This window comes from Antennarius striatus, chromosome 11 (genome assembly GCF_040054535.1).
Source record: "Antennarius striatus isolate MH-2024 chromosome 11, ASM4005453v1, whole genome shotgun sequence".
In the NCBI taxonomy this organism is placed as follows: domain Eukaryota; kingdom Metazoa; phylum Chordata; class Actinopteri; order Lophiiformes; family Antennariidae; genus Antennarius; species Antennarius striatus.
In genome coordinates, this window is record NC_090786.1 from 6,937,767 (window position 1) to 6,958,427 (window position 20,661).

The 20,661-nt window shown below is 40.2% G+C and overlaps 1 protein-coding gene across 1 annotated transcript in view; it reads right to left on the minus strand.

Moving 5' to 3' along the window:
- Positions 1 to 3,513: 3,513 nt before the first annotated feature.
- Positions 3,514 to 20,661, minus strand: part of camkmt (calmodulin-lysine N-methyltransferase) — an 84,649-nt gene continuing 67,501 nt past the window's right edge. The window contains exons 9-11 of the mRNA XM_068328224.1: positions 15,230 to 15,293; positions 13,029 to 13,160; positions 3,514 to 8,005 (exon numbers count right to left, since the gene is read on the minus strand). Coding sequence (XP_068184325.1) covers positions 7,907 to 8,005; positions 13,029 to 13,160; positions 15,230 to 15,293 — 295 coding nt within the window. The 3' untranslated portion in view covers positions 3,514 to 7,906. The remainder of the gene's footprint in view (positions 8,006 to 13,028; positions 13,161 to 15,229; positions 15,294 to 20,661) is intronic.

A 20,661-nucleotide genomic window follows, 5' to 3' on the forward strand; every position in this document is an offset into this window, starting at 1 on the left:
ATACTTGTGAACATGTGACTGGATGGATAGGTGTAGTGGTAACTCACCATCATATACCCAGGATATGAACTATGGTTACTCCATGGGTAACGGCAGTGTGATTGAATGTTTGTGTGATTCAATTGGACCTTCATTTTAAAGCTGCATTTTGCGGTGATGGACTCGGGGTGGGAGGGGGGACAAGAGTTACTGACAGAGTGGTGGGATGTGGCCTTGTTGACCTTCAAAGCAGAGACGAGGACCCTCTCTTTCCTGCCAGCAATACTTGAGGCAGGAAGAGAGGCTTGTTGACTGGCCCCTAATGGTCCCCTGGCCCACGGGAACATGGGTCGACAGGTTAGAGCTGTTGCCCTGGTAACCAGAGGCACACAGGTAAAAAAAGAACGGGAGAGATGGGGATAGTAGGCAAGATGGCGTGAAAGGTAAGGAGGCAAAGATAGATTAGGTACCACAAATGAAGCCTTGGCGAGACTGGATGACAGACAGGATGGTGCTGCTCACGAAAGTAAATTCAGAAGTTCCGCCTCACAGTGGATTTGTTGTCTTCATATCCAAGTGAATGACGCTCCACAATGTCTGTGAAGCCTGTCCAGGTCACGGTAGATCTCCGGATTGAATGAAGTGTACTGGACTTGCTTGAAGACGTCTTGCCACTCATCCAGGAGGCTTCCTCAAATCTGAACAGTTGGAGTTTGAAACTGAGGAAGCCTCTTGTACATAAAGAGTGGAGTTTTTCGGTGTCATGACCCCAAGTAAAACCATCCACTGAGAGTCTGATGTTTGTCTGGGTGTGCAGACAAAGTATGGGGAAAAGACCTAGTAGGTCATTGATTATCGATCACACAGACTGATATTCACTGTGAGTTCTTATAATATATCCGAAGGCAATATTTAATGACTCAACACAGATTTGGAAGCAAATTATAATCTGATTGTTTTTGCAATGAAAACATTAGCGGAGTACTTCCAAAGACTAGTTAAGGCTGTTTTTTTTTTCTGTTTTAATGAAATGAACAAAAATTCTATGAAAAGGATAAATCTTCTCACCGGGTTTCAGAACTTCCTACCTGGTTATCTAAATCATTAAATGTAAAGCTTTGGTCGCTAAATGACAACCGAGCTTTTCACAGACTGATTGATAGCCTCACTGATTAGCTGAGGGACAAAGTCACAGGCAGACAAAAGCACAGAAAGGAGCTGCTTTTATGCAGAGAGGCAGGTGCTAATTCAGTTTGGCTCCTACAGTGGTTTATGTCAGCCCTCTGCCAGAGTTCTAATAGGTATTAGAGATGGGGGGGGGGGCAGAACAGGTAAATGGGGATAAACACAAGCACCCTATCGAGTCTCCGAGTGAACAGATGGGAGTCGACATAGAATTCATTTTGTATGTTTCCATCTGTTAAAGGTGTCCACAAGTGGCAAAATCACTTTTTTTTTAAGAGATAAAGAATAACAAACACATCTCTCACCCTGTAAAGTCAGTATCCTATTCAACCTTACGTTAATACCGCGGAATTCCATCTCCACATATTTCCCAATTCTTTCTCCTGTAATGGAAAACATTATTGCCATCAAGGCCAGCATCATGTGTCCTTAGTGATGGAGGATGGTGAATGTAATGTGTGTTTGTCTGCACATAGGGGGAGATGGGGGGGGGGGGGCTCCGACTCTGCCACGTCAACTCAGACATTATGTTTTTTGTTTTTTTTTAAGCAGCATTCCACTTCATGAACACAAACGGATCAAAAAGCCATTCTGGAGGGAGAAGTGTGAGCAGGGGGTGTGGGTGAATGAGGGGGGACAAGCAAAAAAAAAAAAAAATCTACTTCCAAACAAGGAGAGATAAAGGGCGGGGGTGGGGGGTGAGGAAGCAGGAAGGCAATCAGACAGAGCTGAAAAACCAAAGTGACTCTACTACCAATAATGAGTGGATCATTTAAAAAGCCCTGCTCAATTTGCCTTGAGGAGGAGAAGAGAGAGGAAAAGGCTTGAAAGGTTTTGTGAGATTTCTGGCGATGGATAAAGTGGTGGTGGTGCAAAATAGAGTAGGAGACACGTAAACAAGTCGAACATTCACACACTGAGCGCTCACACATCAAAACATAAAACTCATTGCAGCCCAGTGGTGGCACCGGAGTTGTAAATGTGCAGGTCAAATAGCCGGGTGGAGTTTGTGGACACACATCTGGATCGCACTGCGAGGAAAAGGTGCATCAAACCTGCAGTTGTTGTCAACTGTGACAAATTATGTCCTTTTTAGTGCCCATGAGGATATTTGATATCTGTGTAAGAGAACACACAACTTAACACGTCCAGTTGAAATTGGATGCTGTGCACCGTCTACAGAATGCATATTTGCATGGAGAATGCTAATTGTTGTAATCCTTACATGTTAACAGCAATTTTGTCATCCTTAATCATCCACCCGCCACTTAATTCCAGTCCTTGCTCTTGCCCTTCTTCCCTCTGTCCCCTTCTTCCTCCTCCCTTACTCGCCTCTCTCCCACTCTCCTCTTTTCCCTCCCTCTCCATCTTGGCACAGTGCACTGAGCCTAATCGTGGATAATTGGGTGGGAGGTGCAGTGGGCCGGCCCTGCCTTTGTGTGCAAAGGGCAAGTGGTCAAGTTAATAGGGCCCTTGTGTCGAGCTGGGAGCACTCTGTCTCTCTCTTTTTCTCTGTTCAATCACTCACTTGGCCAGTCAATCTTGGTTTCTTCTCAGTCAGCTTGTCTTTTCTTTCATGGCTGAAGCTTTTCCTGCTGTTTCAATCTACCCTCCATTCCTTCTAGCTGTCTTACTTCCCCCTTCTTTACCATTCAGTGCTTCTTCATTTTTCTCTCCTAGTCTGCTTTCTTGTCTTTTTCAGCCTTTCTCTGTCCTCCTCTCTCAGACTGTCTGCAGGTTTTGCTATCTCTTCTCTGTCTGTGGAGAAGAGTGTTCGGGAAGAGAGAACAGTCCTCTTTAAATATCAAGACAGCTGAGAAGGCCTGGCTGGCACCTCCCTTTCTGGCTGTCCCTCCCTCCTTATGACTGATAAACAGAAGAGTAAACCTTCAGGATTAGCTGCTGTGTACTGCCCCACCTCCATCCTTTATCCTTCCCCCTCTCCTTTTCCAATTTGGGGGCGGTGGCCTGTCGCCCGGGCTCGACATGTGGATGTTTGTGAGTGTGTATCTGTGTGAGTTACCCTGTCTGGCACCAGCTTAGCCTGCAGGAGGTCTTTGTTTTGGAATCCCAGGCCACCGGTGATCTGGGCCTGAAGAAAACTTTATACATCTGTGCAAAACCGGATTTAATTTCCCCTTGGGGATTAATACAGTTAATAACAAAAAAAAAAAAAGCAAAACATTTTTTTTTCAAAAGCAGTTATTAATAATCGCTTAATGGGGAAAATACAGAAATCATCACAGAACCTGCAAGAGCTTGAGTATTTATTTTCAATAGCAAAATAATTTTTTGAAGATTTATTTTCGAACTAAGACACATACACCCAATTACTTGAAAAGAGTTTATTATCAATTCACAAAAATCAGCCACACTCAGATTAGACAGATTAGACATTCACTTCATTTCAAACTTTGATAAACTTGCTCTATAAAGCCTTGTCTACACTGAAACGTACACGCTGAAATATTTAATTGTGTTCTATATTTTACTGTCAACCCCTGTGAAACTGTTCCCTCAGATACAAGTGAGTGAGTGCATATTATAATCAATTTTCTCTTGGGAATTGATGTGAAAAATGGAAAAAAGGAGTTATTTGTTTCCTTACTTAAAGCTAAAATCAATAGTGAACAGAAGTAACAAAAGACCTGTTTTTATTTCTTATTTTGATACTGGATGTGGATTTCTACAATACGACAGTGGCAAAGGAAAGGGCTGCCAATGTGCCAGACACATCTGATTTAGTGCAGGTTTATAACACTAGTCTTATGATCTTTTATGTGGGAAAACGGGAACTGTAAATAGTCACATTGATCTCAATAACCTTAACTAAAATGTGTGTGTTCATGTTGTCACACCACTAGTTCCTGGTGACACATTTTTATTATAGAGAAAAATAAAATACTGTATTTGTTGCATTTCATGAATCAAAGGTGTCTTTAAGTCAGAACGCTACTTCAGATTTAAAACCAGCATTTCTATGACAGACACATAAAAGAATGAATTAATTCTAAACTTAATCTTAACTTCCACAGTAAAATGCGTTACATATAGTTATACTTAGGGTCATCTCAATTAGCATTGAATTGCAATTTCATAAAAGCTCTCAACTATTGTTTTCAATGACAGTTTAAATGATGACAAAATGAAGGAGAAAAACCAGTAATTTATTCCCATCCTTTGGATGGGAAAAAAAACTGTACGTGCCAAACCTTTCAAACAGTTTCATTTTGTTGTTGTTGTTTAACAGTAAAACGATAAGACTTTAAGATAAGAGTTTAGTCAGTCCATTTAAAAGTTGATATTTGATTGAAATTTGATTGATATACCTTTAATGGACCTTTCAAAACAACTACAAACATTTCTGTTTCTTTTTGTCTCCAGGGTCAGGATAAAATGATGCTTGATTAAAAATAAATCAGGGCAAAAATAATCTGCAGTTGCATCATATTGGATAAAAGGTGACAGATGCCAGTAAGAAATTACAAGTACTGTAAATTCAATTCCTCATTTGAGTTAGAATAACATCAACAGCTTTTTCTGGAAAAGTCTGAAAATATGAAAAAAATAACTTTTAATTTCTGTTAAAAACGTGCATTGAAGTAAAGTACTGTGTGCCACAGAAAAATAACACTAACCACTTCTGAAAATAAAACCGAATGACCAAAAGGTACAATTACTCACTTGAGCTTGAGATGCACAACCAATTACATGATATAAATTGTGCATCAGTATTTCCGACTGTGACTACAGTCTCCACAGCAAAAATAGGATTCTCTTGAACTCTTTTTTTTTTAGTTGAAATGAATAGGATTGTTTTAATGTCAACCGTTTAACAAAGCAACTATTGTAGTCAAAAAACTTCACAATATAATGACATGGGAGTCTGTAAATATCACTGTGTAAATGGGAAAAGAAGAATGAGGACAGAATTTTTTTAATACCACAGTTAATTAATACCAATAATTTTAGACACTAACGACATGGAGAGAAGGCATAAATGGAAAATAAAAGACCACACGACCGTCTATGACACTGGCTTTGAACAATTCCTTAACTGACTTTGGCTCAATCCCAGTCCCCTTAGACCTAGTGCTTGCCTCTTTCTCTTCCATGTTGCACACTCTCATATCGGAAGCTACATGCCTGTCCTGTTTCTTTAGGAGATGGAGGGATAGTGATTATCAAGCCCTTGAAATTAATAATTTTTCGATGCAGACTCAAATTGAAGGGGAAGAAGGCAGCAGTAGAAAAGCCCAGAAAACTTTGTGAACAGCAGCAAATTTATGAAATATGGTCACCGTTCTGGTAAAAAAAAAAGGTATAAATGTTGTTTATCTTAGCAAATGATCACACAAGAAAGAAAAAAAATCACAGGAATATCTGATTGATGTAGATGCAAACGAAAATGGAACTGTATTGTTATACATGTTTTTACTCACACTAATCTCATGCTGTTTTTGGACAACAAATATGCTTCTTTTTTTTTTTGCTGTTTTCTTTTCCGCTATTCTATTCATCTGTCCTGGAACTGAGGCCATATTTGTAACTAGTTAATAATGGTAGCAGAAACAGACACATTTAGAATTAGGGGCAATTGAAAATGTGTGAAATATTAAAAACAGGAATTGGGATTGGGCCTTGATGTCACAGTGAAAGAACCCGAGTACACAACAGTCTCACAACACTGCATGCAAAAACATTACAGATAACTTTTTCTTCAGTCTGTATATAGAGGCAGTGATATTGGAAGAAACAGAGCAGAGATCACAGTAAACACAATTTTTAAAAAAATATCAGTTGGCTGGGTGATGGCACACTAGACAGTGATCAATGCACCGTACAAAGTCACAGTGAGGATGGTGTTAAAAAATGTTTTATAGCAAACCATATCACACATAGAAATGTGATAAGATACACCTCTAAACTTTTGCAGTGGGAGCGTTTCGAAATGAGGCATACAAAAAGCAGCCACCAAGAGATACTGCATAGATTCTTAGCTGCTGTATACAAATACGAATCACAGTGAAATATGGAAACACCGCAGTGACCAGCTGACACTTGGGTGCTTCTTCAATACCACAACAAACAGCTGAAAGCACAAGTAAAGACTTGTTAATAGTGCCGATAGACAACGCACCCATAGAAAATAAAGCAGCATGATTGAAATGTGAAGAGGCGTGCTTTAAATCACATGCTAACCTTGAAGGATTACTGGATGTGGCTGTGTCTGGCTTCTATTCAAGCAGAGTGCTGTTGGTTGTTTTCAATACATTTTGTTTTTTTTTTGTTCTCCACTTGCAAACCGAAACACTTGCAGCTAGTAAGATAAGTTGAGTTAGGGATAATTTGCTGCTGTATTTTACTCTTTCACAGTAGGGTACAGAGTGAAACATGATATTGTTGTGGCTGTGTTTCCTGAAAAGTCTGCAGCAAATTGGCAAAATCAGCAGTTTGCTATTACAAAAACAACAGCACATGTTTAATATGAATGTTGAGCACGCATCACCAGCACAGACAGACCAGGCCTGAAAGAGAAGAAGCTAGACAGTTCCACCGGACATGGCCGAGGGCAGTTTAGCCACAGCCAATGTCAACGTAAAAGACAAATGGAAGGATGTAGGCGATGAGGAGCACATCGCTTGAAACAAGCGTATGTGTTTTTGTATGGAAATGGAGGATAAGTCTCCAAAGACACAGCCCATTACTCCTGTTACCAAACTTGCTTGAATTCCCGTGCTGCCGGTACAGCCTGCAGAGTTCACGACAGCACTCACAATAGATCAGTTTTACACCTTAGTTTCGGTACTCTATAGACAAATTTTTACCACACTATCAGTAAAGTAGGATTTGGAGTTGATATTAAACTGAGACAAAAAGAGAAAAGAGGACGATGGACTATGCATAACCATGGTGATGAGGCTATGCAAAGTTGTGGCTCCTGAGATGCACAAAAGACATTATTAGCGTTGACCTCTGGCCGGGAAGAATGAGCTGCGTAAGAAGACATGAAAGCTGGGGAAACGGGGACGATCAGATATAAAGGAAGCACACTTGTAACTGAGCTGCTCCACACTTTTATGTAACTAATGAATTAGAGCCAGTCTCCATGCTGGCACCAGAACCACAGTGGCAAAGGTTAACACTGATTGTTAACAGAACAACTTAATAAAGATGACCTACAGCTGGACTGACTGTAGATTTCTATGTAATCTGGCAGATCCACTGCTGCCCAAACAGATGACTGGTTTGTGGGCTGAAATGATGAAAAATGAACACTGACTGGTCAAATGAACTGTCTGGCAATGTGGTTCACTTTCTTGATGGGTCGGGTTGACCAGCTGATTAAAGCAGTGACTAAGTATTAGGTCAACAGATGAGAGGACTTGGTTACCAGTATGTTGGAAACTGATGACAAAGTGTTAAAACATATATACAGTATAATATATCAGGCCCTTTTCCTTTCTCTCCAGCTGCAGTGACTGATTCCACCACCGCCCTGGAAACAAGGTTTTCCCTCGGCGACAACTCAAACTACAAGACATGCAAGATCAAACTATGTCCAAATCAGACCCTCACTGATAACACAGTAAATCCTGTCACTGGTCAATGTGAATAATATTGATTTACTCTCTCTGTCGACGAGAATAGCCTTTGAGTCAATTTCTACCGTTCTAATTCTAATTCTGTTATCAGCGCACTTCTTCTTCCTCACTTGTTGGTCACATGGTGTTGTTTTGGTTTACCAGGTGTGGCTGACAGGTTGAGGTCCTTTGGTGAGAGTGATGAGGAGAGGGTAGTGGATGTTCTCATCATAAGCCTCTTTTCCCTGTCTCAGCATCTGAAAGTACAGAACATAAAAAGCATGAGGACTAGGGACAACTATGGAATATTTTAGATTTGAAGAGCATTTCTGTCATTTTGTTCTTGCCGACTGTGGTATATTAGCTGATCTTGATTTTGAACTGTTTATTTCATCACTACCAACTTTGCTGCACCTCTCCTGTCACTTCTCCAACACCTGCTTTGAAATGGAGCCAAAAAATGCACCCAAAACTACACAATTTTAATATTCAAGCACAAACACATCAATTATTACCAATAATATTACTCTATTGCTATTGCTGTTGTCACACACCTTCATCACACATGTGATCGCTCAGAGGTCTTCGTCACTACACTATCTACTCCTCATTCAGCCTCTTTCAATGTCTATGTCTACATATGTGTTATCTTCCTATGACCATCCCTTCAAGCTCTGGCCCACTGCTGAACCCATGACCCGAGAGGCGGGCAGAAAACTAGACACCCCAGGGGGTGTTTGGTCGTGGTGGAGCAGCTGCCTAGCCCCTGTACTAAACCTGCTACATTACCACTGCCAGCATTGACATTCAAATTCTACCAGCCGGAAGGAGCAAGGAAGCGGTAGATGGGTGGATGGGGGTAGGTGGGAGAGGTGGAGTCGTAGGGAGGGGGCCTTAACGGGGAGGGTTAGGGCTAAGAGCTTGCAGAGGTGAAAAGTTTAACAAGCAAAGCTGTTCCTCCTGATCGCAGGCTGCCTAATCAGCTTCATGGGTGGCTGGCTAAATCGGCTCTCAAACCGACCCCCCACTCCTGCCACCCCACAATCTTTTCTCTTTTTTTTTTCTCTTACCAAGGCACAAGTCATTTTTTATTACCACTTTTTCCCCAGCTACAGTCTCCCTCTCTCTTGTGGGCTTATTGTGCTGCTCTATTTCCCTGCCTCCTTTTGTCCCTCCTTATTATTGCTCTGTTTGTGAAGACCAGAGAGAAACTGAACAAGGTGGAAAAAGAGAGAAGAGGAAGCTCTGAGACAAGGGAGGAAGGGATAAACTGAATGTTTGGGGGTCTCCCTCTGCCGGATTAGGAAACAGAGAATGAAGGATAGGGTGGATGGAGAGATGAGTGGAGTAAGGGATAGAGGGACAGGCTTGAATAAATAGAGAAATGGGTCGTGATGTAGGAAATGGGAAGATAGTGGGGGGCAGATGGATGGAGAGGGAGAAGGATGAAGATATGTCAAAGGGAGGGGGCAACCCAGCAGCTGAGTGAGAGGAGAGAGAGAAAAGTGAGGGGAAAGAAAGGGGGAGGCAGGGAGGAGAGTGTGAGCGCATGGACACAGTGGGGATACTATTTATGTATGTGAAAGAGACAGGAGATCTACACGTATGCACACACACTCCTCTTGCATGTGTGAGAAATTAAAATTCATGACTCTCTCTTCACAACCATTTGAGTAACAAGATTAAGATGGCGGGTTAGAAAATAGCGCTGGCATTATCAGGGTACTTGCAGTCCCTCCAGCTGCTTGCCTCTCTATTCCACAACAGTGGGGATAAGAGGATAACGCGCTAACCCTGTCTGCCCGTCCCAGCTAACGTCTTACACACACACAAACACACACACACACACACACACACACACACACACACACACACACACACACACACACACACACACACACACACACACACACACACACACACACACACACACACACGCACAATCAGTGCACATCGGGCCTGCCTGCTGTCTGCAGTCCCTCGAGTGTGTTTGTGTCAGAGGGTGGAAGTGTGTTTTTGTTTGGAAAGCTGCAGAGTAGTGAGCTGGGGGTCTAGAGATTGTTGGTAGGCAAATGCTTAAAAAAAAAGGCTTCTCTCTTTTCCACCCCAACACAAACAAAACAGAAGATTAAGACCAGCGGCAGCGTATTTGAAACAGAATCAAATGCGACATGACAAATCCAGCTGCAGAAGGTGCGCCTGTTTAATAGCATCTGTGTCCACTGGAGGAAAGTTGATGAGAGGAGGTCAACCCAGAATACATGACCCATGTGGAGACTAAAACCACTTTGTGGTGTGGTGGTACTGCTGTGGATGGACTGACTGGTGCCTACTGCTCTTGGGAATTCATTCATTATTATATGGTGGCTTTCAGTGCATCATAGAATTACATACATTACAAAGCTTTCACACCGATGATAGTAACATATAGACATCGTATACAGGTATATATGATAAGTTTTCCTTGTTAGCCTATGGTTTATTTCAACCTTGGTCAACTATATATCCTTCTCAATGTTCTATTTTTCCATGTTTTGGGCCTTATTTATTAAAGTTAGATTGCACAACAGCTTTGATTCACATTTCGCATCATTTTGAACAAATATATTAAACAAAAAAAAATGGAAAGATGTGCAGGCTCACTAAATGTTTAGAATCGTCGTATAAAAAAATGATGAATTACTGATGGAAACGATAGATTTCAGGAGAATTTGAACAATTTGTTAGAAAATGAAAAATGTCTATTGCAAAATTTGATAACAGCTTAACAACTGGAATATTCTGTAATACCATTTACGCAGACATCTTTTACTGTTCTGCCCTGCAAACAAAAAAACGATCGAATACATACATTATCTTCTGTTCTGAAAACCGACTGCAAGTAAATATAGATGAAGAAAGCTAAATTGTAGTGCAAATGAGGAGCAGCTGCTCGTTTAGAAGTGTGTGTGTATGTGTGTGTGTGTCTCCCCACAGTGATAGTGTATGTTTCACTTTGATACCATCATAGGATGTGTGTTTGTGTGTAATGTCTGGCCAACAGTCTGTCTGAGTGATGTCTGGTCTGAACAGGATTGTGATATAGCTGGGTTATAGCTGTGTGTGTGTGTGTGTGTGTGTGTGTGTGTGTGTGTGTGTTTGTGTGTGTGTGTAATGGTCAGTCAGGCACAAACAAGGACACACTCTGTCTCTCTCTCACAAACACACACACACACACACACACACACACACACACACACACACACACACACACACACACACACACACACACACACACACACACACACACACACACACACACACAATCACACAGGGTGTTCAGAGTGTTCATCAGAAGATAAGCAGAGGAGACTTAATCACCTTCAGATGTGAGGGGGGCACTTCAGCTTGTCCTTATATTCACACTCAGCACCTGACCCCACTGTGTTCGTGTGTGTGTGTGTGTGAACATGTGCATATGTGATACAGTGTGTGTCACACACTCAGAAGTGTGCATTTCGAGACCAAGCCAACTGGAAAAGAGGAAAAAGAAACGCTCCAGAGTGAAATTTTATTTTTTGTCTGAAATTCACCACTCTGCACTTTCTGTCGTGAAGCAACTCTCATCGCTAAAATGATGGGCAGTGAGAGCAATTCTCCAAGCAGCTGAGGTGCTGAACAATTTGTGTTATTCAATGACTGTATTACGCGGCCTTGAAGCTCAAATACATCTCCTACTACTTTTTCAATCCAAGTCGCGTTTCTTTTAAATTTAAAGAAATGGCAGCATCCACTTTAATCCCAGTGAACCCGTGGCTTTTTTCCCATCTCCTTAACTTCACTCTTTTTTCTTTCCTGCCTTTGTTCCTTCCCTGTCCTGCTACACCTGAAGTCAAAACCGCCAACAGTGAATCTATCTGAAGTCATGACTCATAAATTGAATGTGATAAGTGAATGTAAGTGTTTGCTTATTTCAAAAATGCATCCCTTCAAAAGGGAGATCTCTTTATATTTTCCTATTATCTCCCATATTTGTTAAGTGTCTCTCTATTTGCTCCCCATTTTATTAGGGGCACTAAGATTAAACTGAGAAAAAGAATACTTTCATATGCTTCTAAATTAAATTTTTGAAATTCAAGGAAATGTGATTATTGCCTGCATTTCTTCCAGTGGCGATATTCTTTGTAGGGCAGGAAAAGTCACATTCTTGCCTTGAGCACAGGTTACAATAAGCAGAGGAGGTTATTGTGGATGAGTAAGGGTACAAAGCACACATTTTGGCACCAGATATCAGGATTTCAGTCCTGCTAATTGAAATTAATTGCATATTATTATAACTTTCAAGAAACAGGGTTTGCATAAACTGAAGACAGACGATGCAAAATTTTAATTTGCTGAAGTGCCTCTTTTCTATGACGTTGTTGCATCACATTGGAACAAATGCTGACCTGACTGCACCGTGGTACGGAGGTCAAATGTGGATTGTGACTATTTGCCTCTAACTGGCTTAAAACCAGCCTGAACCCAACCCCTCCTCTGTAAACATCGGCTGACCTGACATGTGGGCTGAAAGGGTCCAGAGTCACTTAGACATAGACTGTGATTGACTCCATGCTAAATTTAGTGAGGGGGAGAAAAAACAGGAGGGGAAACGAGTGACATTTCCTTTGCTGAGGCTCAGACCACTTTAACAGTCTTTAATGGCTACTTTGTTCAATTGTCCTACCTGTGAAAGTGATTGCGTGTGCACTGTTAGCCTCCTCCTTTCTGTCCTGCTCTTTTGTAATGATGTGTGTAATGGAGTTAACAACTGGACACTTCTTTAAACACTACCTACTAATATACTTCCCAAGCTCCCTTTCTCTCCACGGCTCGCCGTGTCTGACTCACGGTGTTGTGAATGGAGGTGTTTCTGCTGAATGTGCAGCGTTGCTGGTTTCCCTATGAAGTCACAACAGACTTACCGTAGTATGTTTTGGAGCAAACAACTGGACCATTTGAAGCAGGTTTTCTGCCCAGTTCATTATAACACAACACTTACAGGTTGCTGTAGAAGCTAAGCTGAAACAAATACGAGGTTTCAGCACAGAGGCGGCTGATGCACACTGGTGCTGTTTCATTAATACTGTAGTTGTAGTCACACTTTCAGCTGCAGGTTATTTGGAAAGAAGACAACATATTAATAACTCTGAACACTTTTTTCCTACATTTTTGTTTAACGGCATAAACTAAGATAATGCAGCCTTTCAAAACACTGATGGATTATCTTATGTCGTGTTCAGCAGCGTCTCGGTTTCTTACTTTTGAATGAACATCCATGACCTGAGCGTCGTACTGGTGGTGTTGAGAGACGTTGAGTCCGGTCTGCTGGGCCAGCTGACAGAACAGTCTTAGAGTTTCACCTCGCAGTGGCGCAAAAACCATCGCCACACCCTGGGGGGGGGGGGGCAAGAGGAGGGTGAGTACGTCTGGAGTTTGATAGTGACATGTTTATTCTTATCTAATTTCTCTAGGCTGTGCACAAACACAAATCTGTATGAAATTACTTTTACTGTTGTTTTTTTTATCACTATTTATATTGTAAATGTCACGTGTGTGTGGATGTGTTTATCTGTGAGGAAAATAACATGATTACCAGGTTCAAAGTTTCTGGCAAATCTTTCAGCTTTCAGTTTTATATCATATTGATCATGTTATTACTGTTTTAATTAAACGCAGCTGACAAATTTAGCGATTATGCACAAACCAAACACACACCACACAACAACACAGGCTCGACCACCACGGGGGCAGTGAAGACTGCAGGATCAATTCACTGGGAAGATGATTTTTCATCTGTAAATCCAGTGGCAAAAAAACAACAGCGAAAAGCACTAATCAGCTGATTAAGGGGGTCCGGCTCACCGGATGAACCACCTTTATCAGAAACAACAAATTAGTGCCATTAGATGGGAGAATTAATTGCTTTGTTGTTTGGTTAATCAGCTTAGCGAATGATTAAATATTTGAAAAGCTTGTTGTGGCAGCAAGAGTCTGATGGCCAACACTCAAATCATATTAGCCCCTGAATTATCTCCACTGGATTAAAGAGAGACATGAAGAGAGACTTAACACACAGATGTACAACAATAGCCAGATGTCATGTCTCTCATTCGTCCACAGCAGTTTCTGCATTCAGCTGCAACTGTGAGACAGGCTCAGGATGTATTTGTGACTGTCACTGCCTCAAATGTCAGCCGGGAAAACAGTAAAAGTCTCATATTAATAAAATAATCCCTTTTTCTTTCTAGTTATCGCTGCCATTTTAACAAAGGTAATAAATAATATGGATTTTCAAGGGTCAGCTCACCGCAATTAGAATGAGGCCTCATGTATTGAGTGTGATATTTAGCCAAGGAGATAGGTTCTATCCTATCATGTTTTTAAGACTCCTGAGATTTCTGAAGTCAACACAACATATGAAATTGAATGGGATTTCAGCATTCAAAATTATGACATTAAAAGATGTCTTTCTTCTTTGGAACAGCACTTCTAGTGAAAACAAAGACACGGAGGCATCATTTATGAAAGCCTATGAGGTAGTGCCATAGTCGTGTGTTTTTGTTTATTTCTAGATTGGTTTTAGTTGTACTTTGTGTAATGTGACCTTTTAATGACCACATACATCCTGCAAGTCTCTGATTTAACGTTGACGTTCTAAATTAAAATTTTCCTCCAATCTTTCTCCTTGTTCATCTCCATTCACATCCATCTCTCCTCCTGGTCTGTCCTTTTTAATACCCTCATCATTGCCATTCCTTTCCCTTCTATGTTCCTTCCATCTTTTGCCTCCCCATCCCTTCCTGCATTCTCTCTCTCTTTTTTTTTATTGCTATCTGCCTCACTTTTACGCTGTCTTCACCTCCTTTTTCACAAACAGATATTCCTCATAGCAGTCTGGCCTTTGTACTTAAAATGCATCCCTCTTCCCTCAGATGAATAGAAACCTCAACCCTATCTCTTCCAGCCTTTTGCTTTATTTCCCCCCGTTTGCTTTGGCTGTCACAGTGTGGGGTCTTATCACGAGGCCAAAAGGGAGAAGTTGGCTCGGATTTATGATTAAGAGAAGGCGAGCGAGAGAGAAAGAGAGAGAGAGAGAGAGAGAGAGAGAGAGAGAGAGAGAGAGAGAGAGAGAGAGAGAGAGAGAGAGAGAGAGAGAGATCAGAGCAATACATTCAAGTTGTTCATAATAAGCATTAAAGCATTACATGATATTAATCCAGTCAGACTATTAATGTACACGGGGTTCTGGTAAGACCTAATTCTGATTGAGAATAGTGGGTGGTGATTTAGAGGGAGGAGATAAGCAGAGATATATACAGCAGACAGCCAGAGTCTCCCTCTCTCTCACACACATGCACGCGCACGCACGCACGCACACACACACACACACACACACACACACACACACACACACACACACACACACACACACACACATACACACACAAACTCACACTTACTTTGGGTTGTAGTAATCTCCTTATGGCATCAACCAGGCAGGCTCTGTACTGGTCGAGAAACAAACTGAGAGAGAGGGAGAGTCCGGTTAGAATATGCTCTTATGATAGAACCTCCAGATAAAGCAGCAGGCTATTTATTTTCTTTTGTTCACCAATAAATCCACCAACCAAGAAAAAAGGGGAAAAAACAATTTGCATGAGTAAGGTGCTCTCCTTTTTTGTTTTGTGTTTGAGTTTCAACCTCAGCCTGATACTGAGGCGGAAAGAGGAATGCAGAACATTAGAAAATCCAACATGCACAGATAGCATCACCTGCAACAAACACACAAACACACACACACACACACACACACACACACACACACACACACACACACACACACACACACACACACACACACACACACACACACACACACACACACACACACACACACACACACACACATATGTGTGAAGGAAAAGACATGCACAGCCTTAGTGGGATGCTTCATGGCAGTGGAAAAGCACCTTGTGGTCTGAAATTAATATGAAGCCAAATCAAACAAACAAACAAACAAACAAACAAACAAACAAATAAATAAATAAATAATACACCAATGGGAAAAAAATTGTTTGGGGAATCGTAATGTCTGGCTATACTGCAGCTTAAACACTCAGGTAACTGTAAGATGTTTAAAATGTACTGTAATCAACAAAAACAGGATGTTAATTCTAGTTAGGACCAGCAATTTTACAGCATCTCCTTGGTGGATAGAACTACCCATGCATGGATGCATCAGCGTATGTAGTAGGCTGATAACAGTTACTGTGAATTTGTGCTTGTTATACAAAAACACTATTCAAAACTAAAATGCTGATAAAGTAAATACTATACAAAAAAAAAAAAAGGTAACTGGTTTTCATCACGGTTTGTGAAGTTTCTTTCAAAAAGGTACTGCATTTTTTGGGGGACTAAAAAAAATCCAACCTAATAAGATAATTCCATCTTTATTTCTACAAATATTCATTAAACATGTCTAAGTGCTCTAAAGGTAGTCAGATTTTTCTTTGCCCTTACTTTAGATGTCTTAATTCATTACAACATGCCGACACTAAGAACACAAGCAGTGCTTGTTGGCAGGGTTTTAATGAATGAATCAACTGAACAAAGAGTTTTAGTTGACTCACAGAGCCTGACTCATGTGACAACACATTAGTCATATCTGTTATCTGCAGGAATTTCCACACTGCTTGAATTTTGAAGCTCTGGAACACTGAATCACGTATTGATCAGCATAGATGAAGCACGCTGTGAACAGTTTTAAGACAGGAAATGATAATTTCTTGAAGACAGTGTTAAAAAGTGTCTGAAGTACAACCTGCAGTGATTTGCTTTTTGAACTCAGATCTCTGGCTAACCCTACTACTATTAGTTCAACCAATAATAGGTTGGAACAAACAAAAGTCATTGCTCTTATGTCACGTTAATGAAACATACTCAATAATGTTGTTATTTGATAGAAAGAAAGTAGGACTTTACCTGGAAAAGAATGTGAAACAAAGAGCAGGAGAGAGGTTACAACACGGGGTTTGGGCACTCATACAATCAAGACAAGAGGATGAAACAAAAATACTTCACTGGAATATAAAGACCGTGGTGCACTGGCGTCGCGCCCGGAGTGTACCGTGCCTCATGTCTCAAGTCCACTGGGACAGACTCCATTAACCCCACAACCCGCAACAGCGGAAGAAGCAAGTACTGAAGATGAATGCATATATATATGTATGGAATAAAATGAAATACGAGCTTTTAGAGAAATGTAAAGACTGAATATGTTTATATGGTATATGCATAAGAAAAGACTTACTTGTTAAAACTCTGAAAAACAAATAAATAAATTAGGTTATGCTGAAAGTGTTTTGTTTTTTGGTTATCCTATTCACTATTTGGACACACAAACACAAATTGATCCAATCAAAGCGACACCTGTGTCTCTATCCACAAAGACAAATTTCAATCAACTTTAAAGCAGTGTGTGCGTGTGTGTGTGTGTGTGTGTGTGTGTGTGTGTGCATGTGTGTGTCTGTATGTGTGAACCTATTATCACAGATGAGAGTGGAGTAATTTGACTAAAATGAAACAATACAGCACAGATTTGTTATAATCTCTCACATCTGTCCAAACAGCCAGTGTGGTATAATCTGGACAAAACTTTCTAATCAGCTCCCAATGCTTCATAGGTGGATATCACAGATTCTAAAGCCACACCTGCACAGATATTTTTCTGTACGCAGGCCTCGAAGATGTACTTTTTATTGAAAAGTAAAAAAACAAAACCCTAAATAAACAGGACTTTCCATTACAAGCTCTGACCGACACCAGGATGGGTGTATATATGGGTCAAGTTTATTGTTCTTCGAAGGTTAAACAGAGGTACCAAGTTTATTTTACTTGGAAGGTGAGAGGTTTGTGTTTGGTTTATTTTGCCACAGATATCAGTTCACAGGAAAAGTGGCTTGTAAAAAAAACAAGGAAGTGAGGTAGCTGGGTGGAGGGAACAGCTGAAACACAGGCAGACACAAATACGCTGAGGGCAGGGGAAGGACGACATGTCATGAAGAGGACAACGGTTGGTTACAGAGGTTTAATTATGTCTACAGCTATAGCTGTGACACTGAAATCTGAAAAACCCATATATGTTGTATTAAACTAATTTGCACTCAACTGCAATTCGGAGATCTTGGAGGCGAATCATCAACTTTCCTCACATCAAAAATTCTTATGTGTTCATGATGCAAAGTGATATTCTTCTGGAACTTTTCTACTTAGAGGACTGTCTCACAGTCCATTACACTATTTAAGGAAGAATAGGAGTTTAATGAAGCCAGAGTAAATATCTACGGGCTCAAATTGAGTGGTTTTCCCTATTAAAGTCACTTTAAATGTCATCTCTGGTGCCCCTAGGCCGCCCAAGGCCTATTGTCTCACTCCAACACCTCCCCTCCAGGACGGCCCAGTGACCTCTGGTCAAAACTAACTGCGGGTGAAAGGCCATGAAAAGGGTATGTGTGTGTGTGTGTGTGTGTGTGTGTGTGTGTGTGTGTGTGTGTGTGTGTGTGTGTGTGTGTGTGTGTGTCTGTGTCTGTGTGTATGCGTGAGAGAGTGAGAGAGAGAGTCAACTATATTTGTTTCCTTTCACACGTGTGAACAGAAAGTATGTCGTCATAGCTACAGGGGTGAAACCATGGAAATACATGACATTGTGCACATATGCAGGGGTTACATTTATATGTGTAAATAGGATGTGCATGCTACATGTGTATCTATGCTTCAGGAAATGTGCATATGCTTTTCTTCTTTTCCTAAGTCAATGAAAAAAGGTAAGGGCAAAACACTAATAGTAGTAGCAGTAGAAGTAATAAAATTAGAAGTAATAAAGTTTAATAAAGTAATAAAATTATTATTATTATTATTACTACTACTACTACTACTAATCATTCCTTCTTCTTCATTATTATTATTATTATTATTATTATTATTATTATTATTATTATTAATAATAATAATAATAATAATAATAACAATAAAGAAGAAGAACAAGAACAATAAGAAGTAATAATAATGAAATAAAGCACCTTTCCAAACCAATGATAAACTGTAAAGTACAACAAATTTCAATTAAAAATTTAAAATGATTAGCAATTAATATAAACTAATTCAAATATCAAAATCAAATTTGAATTTCTAAACCAAACTTTCTATTCATTGTCAAAACATGAAACAAAATTCCTCCAATTATTACAGAGATTAGCAGATTAACTAGGATTATTAATTAATCCTTGGATCCTCTTCTACATGACTCTATTTTCTGATACTTTTTTGTGTATTAAAAAATATCCAATCATGTTTTTTCCAGACTGTTCAGTCTGAGACCATCCAAGAAATTTACTTTTGTATAATCACAACGCTGGTTTCACTCTTTCATCCTCTTAAATAGAATATAGAAATGCATGGTGTGTGTGTGTGTGTGTGTGTGTGTGTGTGTGTGTGTGTGTGTGTGTGTGTGTGTGTGTGTGTGTGCATGTATGTGTGTGCATGTATGTGTGTGCGTGTGTGTGCGTGTGTGCGCGTGTGTGTTTGTGCATACAGTAATCACACTCTTAGAAAAGGATTTACACATTTCTTGGCAAAGACATTAAGCCTGTCCTTAAAATCATTTTGTTGAAGTGGTGGAAAAGAGGGAGACTTCCTAAGTTTTTTTTTCATTTTCTATTTTTAATTTAAAAAATACAATTTGAAAACACTTAAACTACTAATGTGAAAATCACTATATTTTTACACAGTTGTGAATGTTCAACCAATTTAAGTGGCAGAAGTTACGGTAATGTTTTTTGCTGAGAGAGTTAAACCTTTGAGCCTGTTTCCTAAAGCAAGATTATCAAGCCAGGTCTATTCTATGTAGTCTGACTTATTTTTCACTTGATTTAGTTCTGTGAAGGAGTTCACCATAGTTTAAGATCAATTACTTTGGAAAACTATGCTGGGAAACCACACTTGTCAGGAGCTAATTATCAGAGGTAGGGTTAACTGCTAGGCTGTCTGAGCTGTTTTTGAAACAGACTTCCTGAAACTTCTGACTGTCTGGTGCCATTGGTCAAAGTTAATAGAAAATCATTTAAAGTAAAAAACAAACAAACCCCAATGTAATAATAATTTCAATCAATCATTTATCTGTGGTGGATCTGATCAATTTTTGACCACTTGAATGATTTCAAAATGAGGTGCAGTCACAGTTAACTACCTGAACTGAGCTCGAGTTAGTCTTTAATTTTATTTTATTTTTTGTATATTTATCTGATCTCCAAAGGGAAATTAAGAGCACACTCTAGCATTAATTCTTAATCAAATCCATGCATAAATATTAGTGGGTACAGGCCCCTGTAGCACACGCACACACACACAATGGGGCCTGCACGCATGCAGTGGGAGGTAGAGTGGTGGCCAGCTCCTTCCTGGTGTGCCCTAAATGAGCGCCTTGCTCAAGGGTGCCTTGGCAGTGCTCCGGAGGTGAACTGACACCTCACACTGTCAGCTCACACTCCAAGGTGGCTGGGCGGGATTAGAATAGATTAGAATGGAATTTCATGGAAGCCAAAGTGAACAAAGCGCAGCTGACATTTTGATTCCACAACTTCAATTCAACCCAAATAATTTCAAGCATTTGCTTGTTGATGTTCCAAACAACATTAAAAGTGCAACAAATCACTGTTACATTTTCATGACCTTCTGTACAGGCTGGTGCAGTGCCAAAAATGATGTAGTGTGTTTGTGTGACAGAAGTCCAAACTTTATAATCAAGTCTAATCCATTGAATACATTTCTTAACTGACAAAACAATATAGACATATAGAACCAACACACACACACACAGACACACACACAGACACAC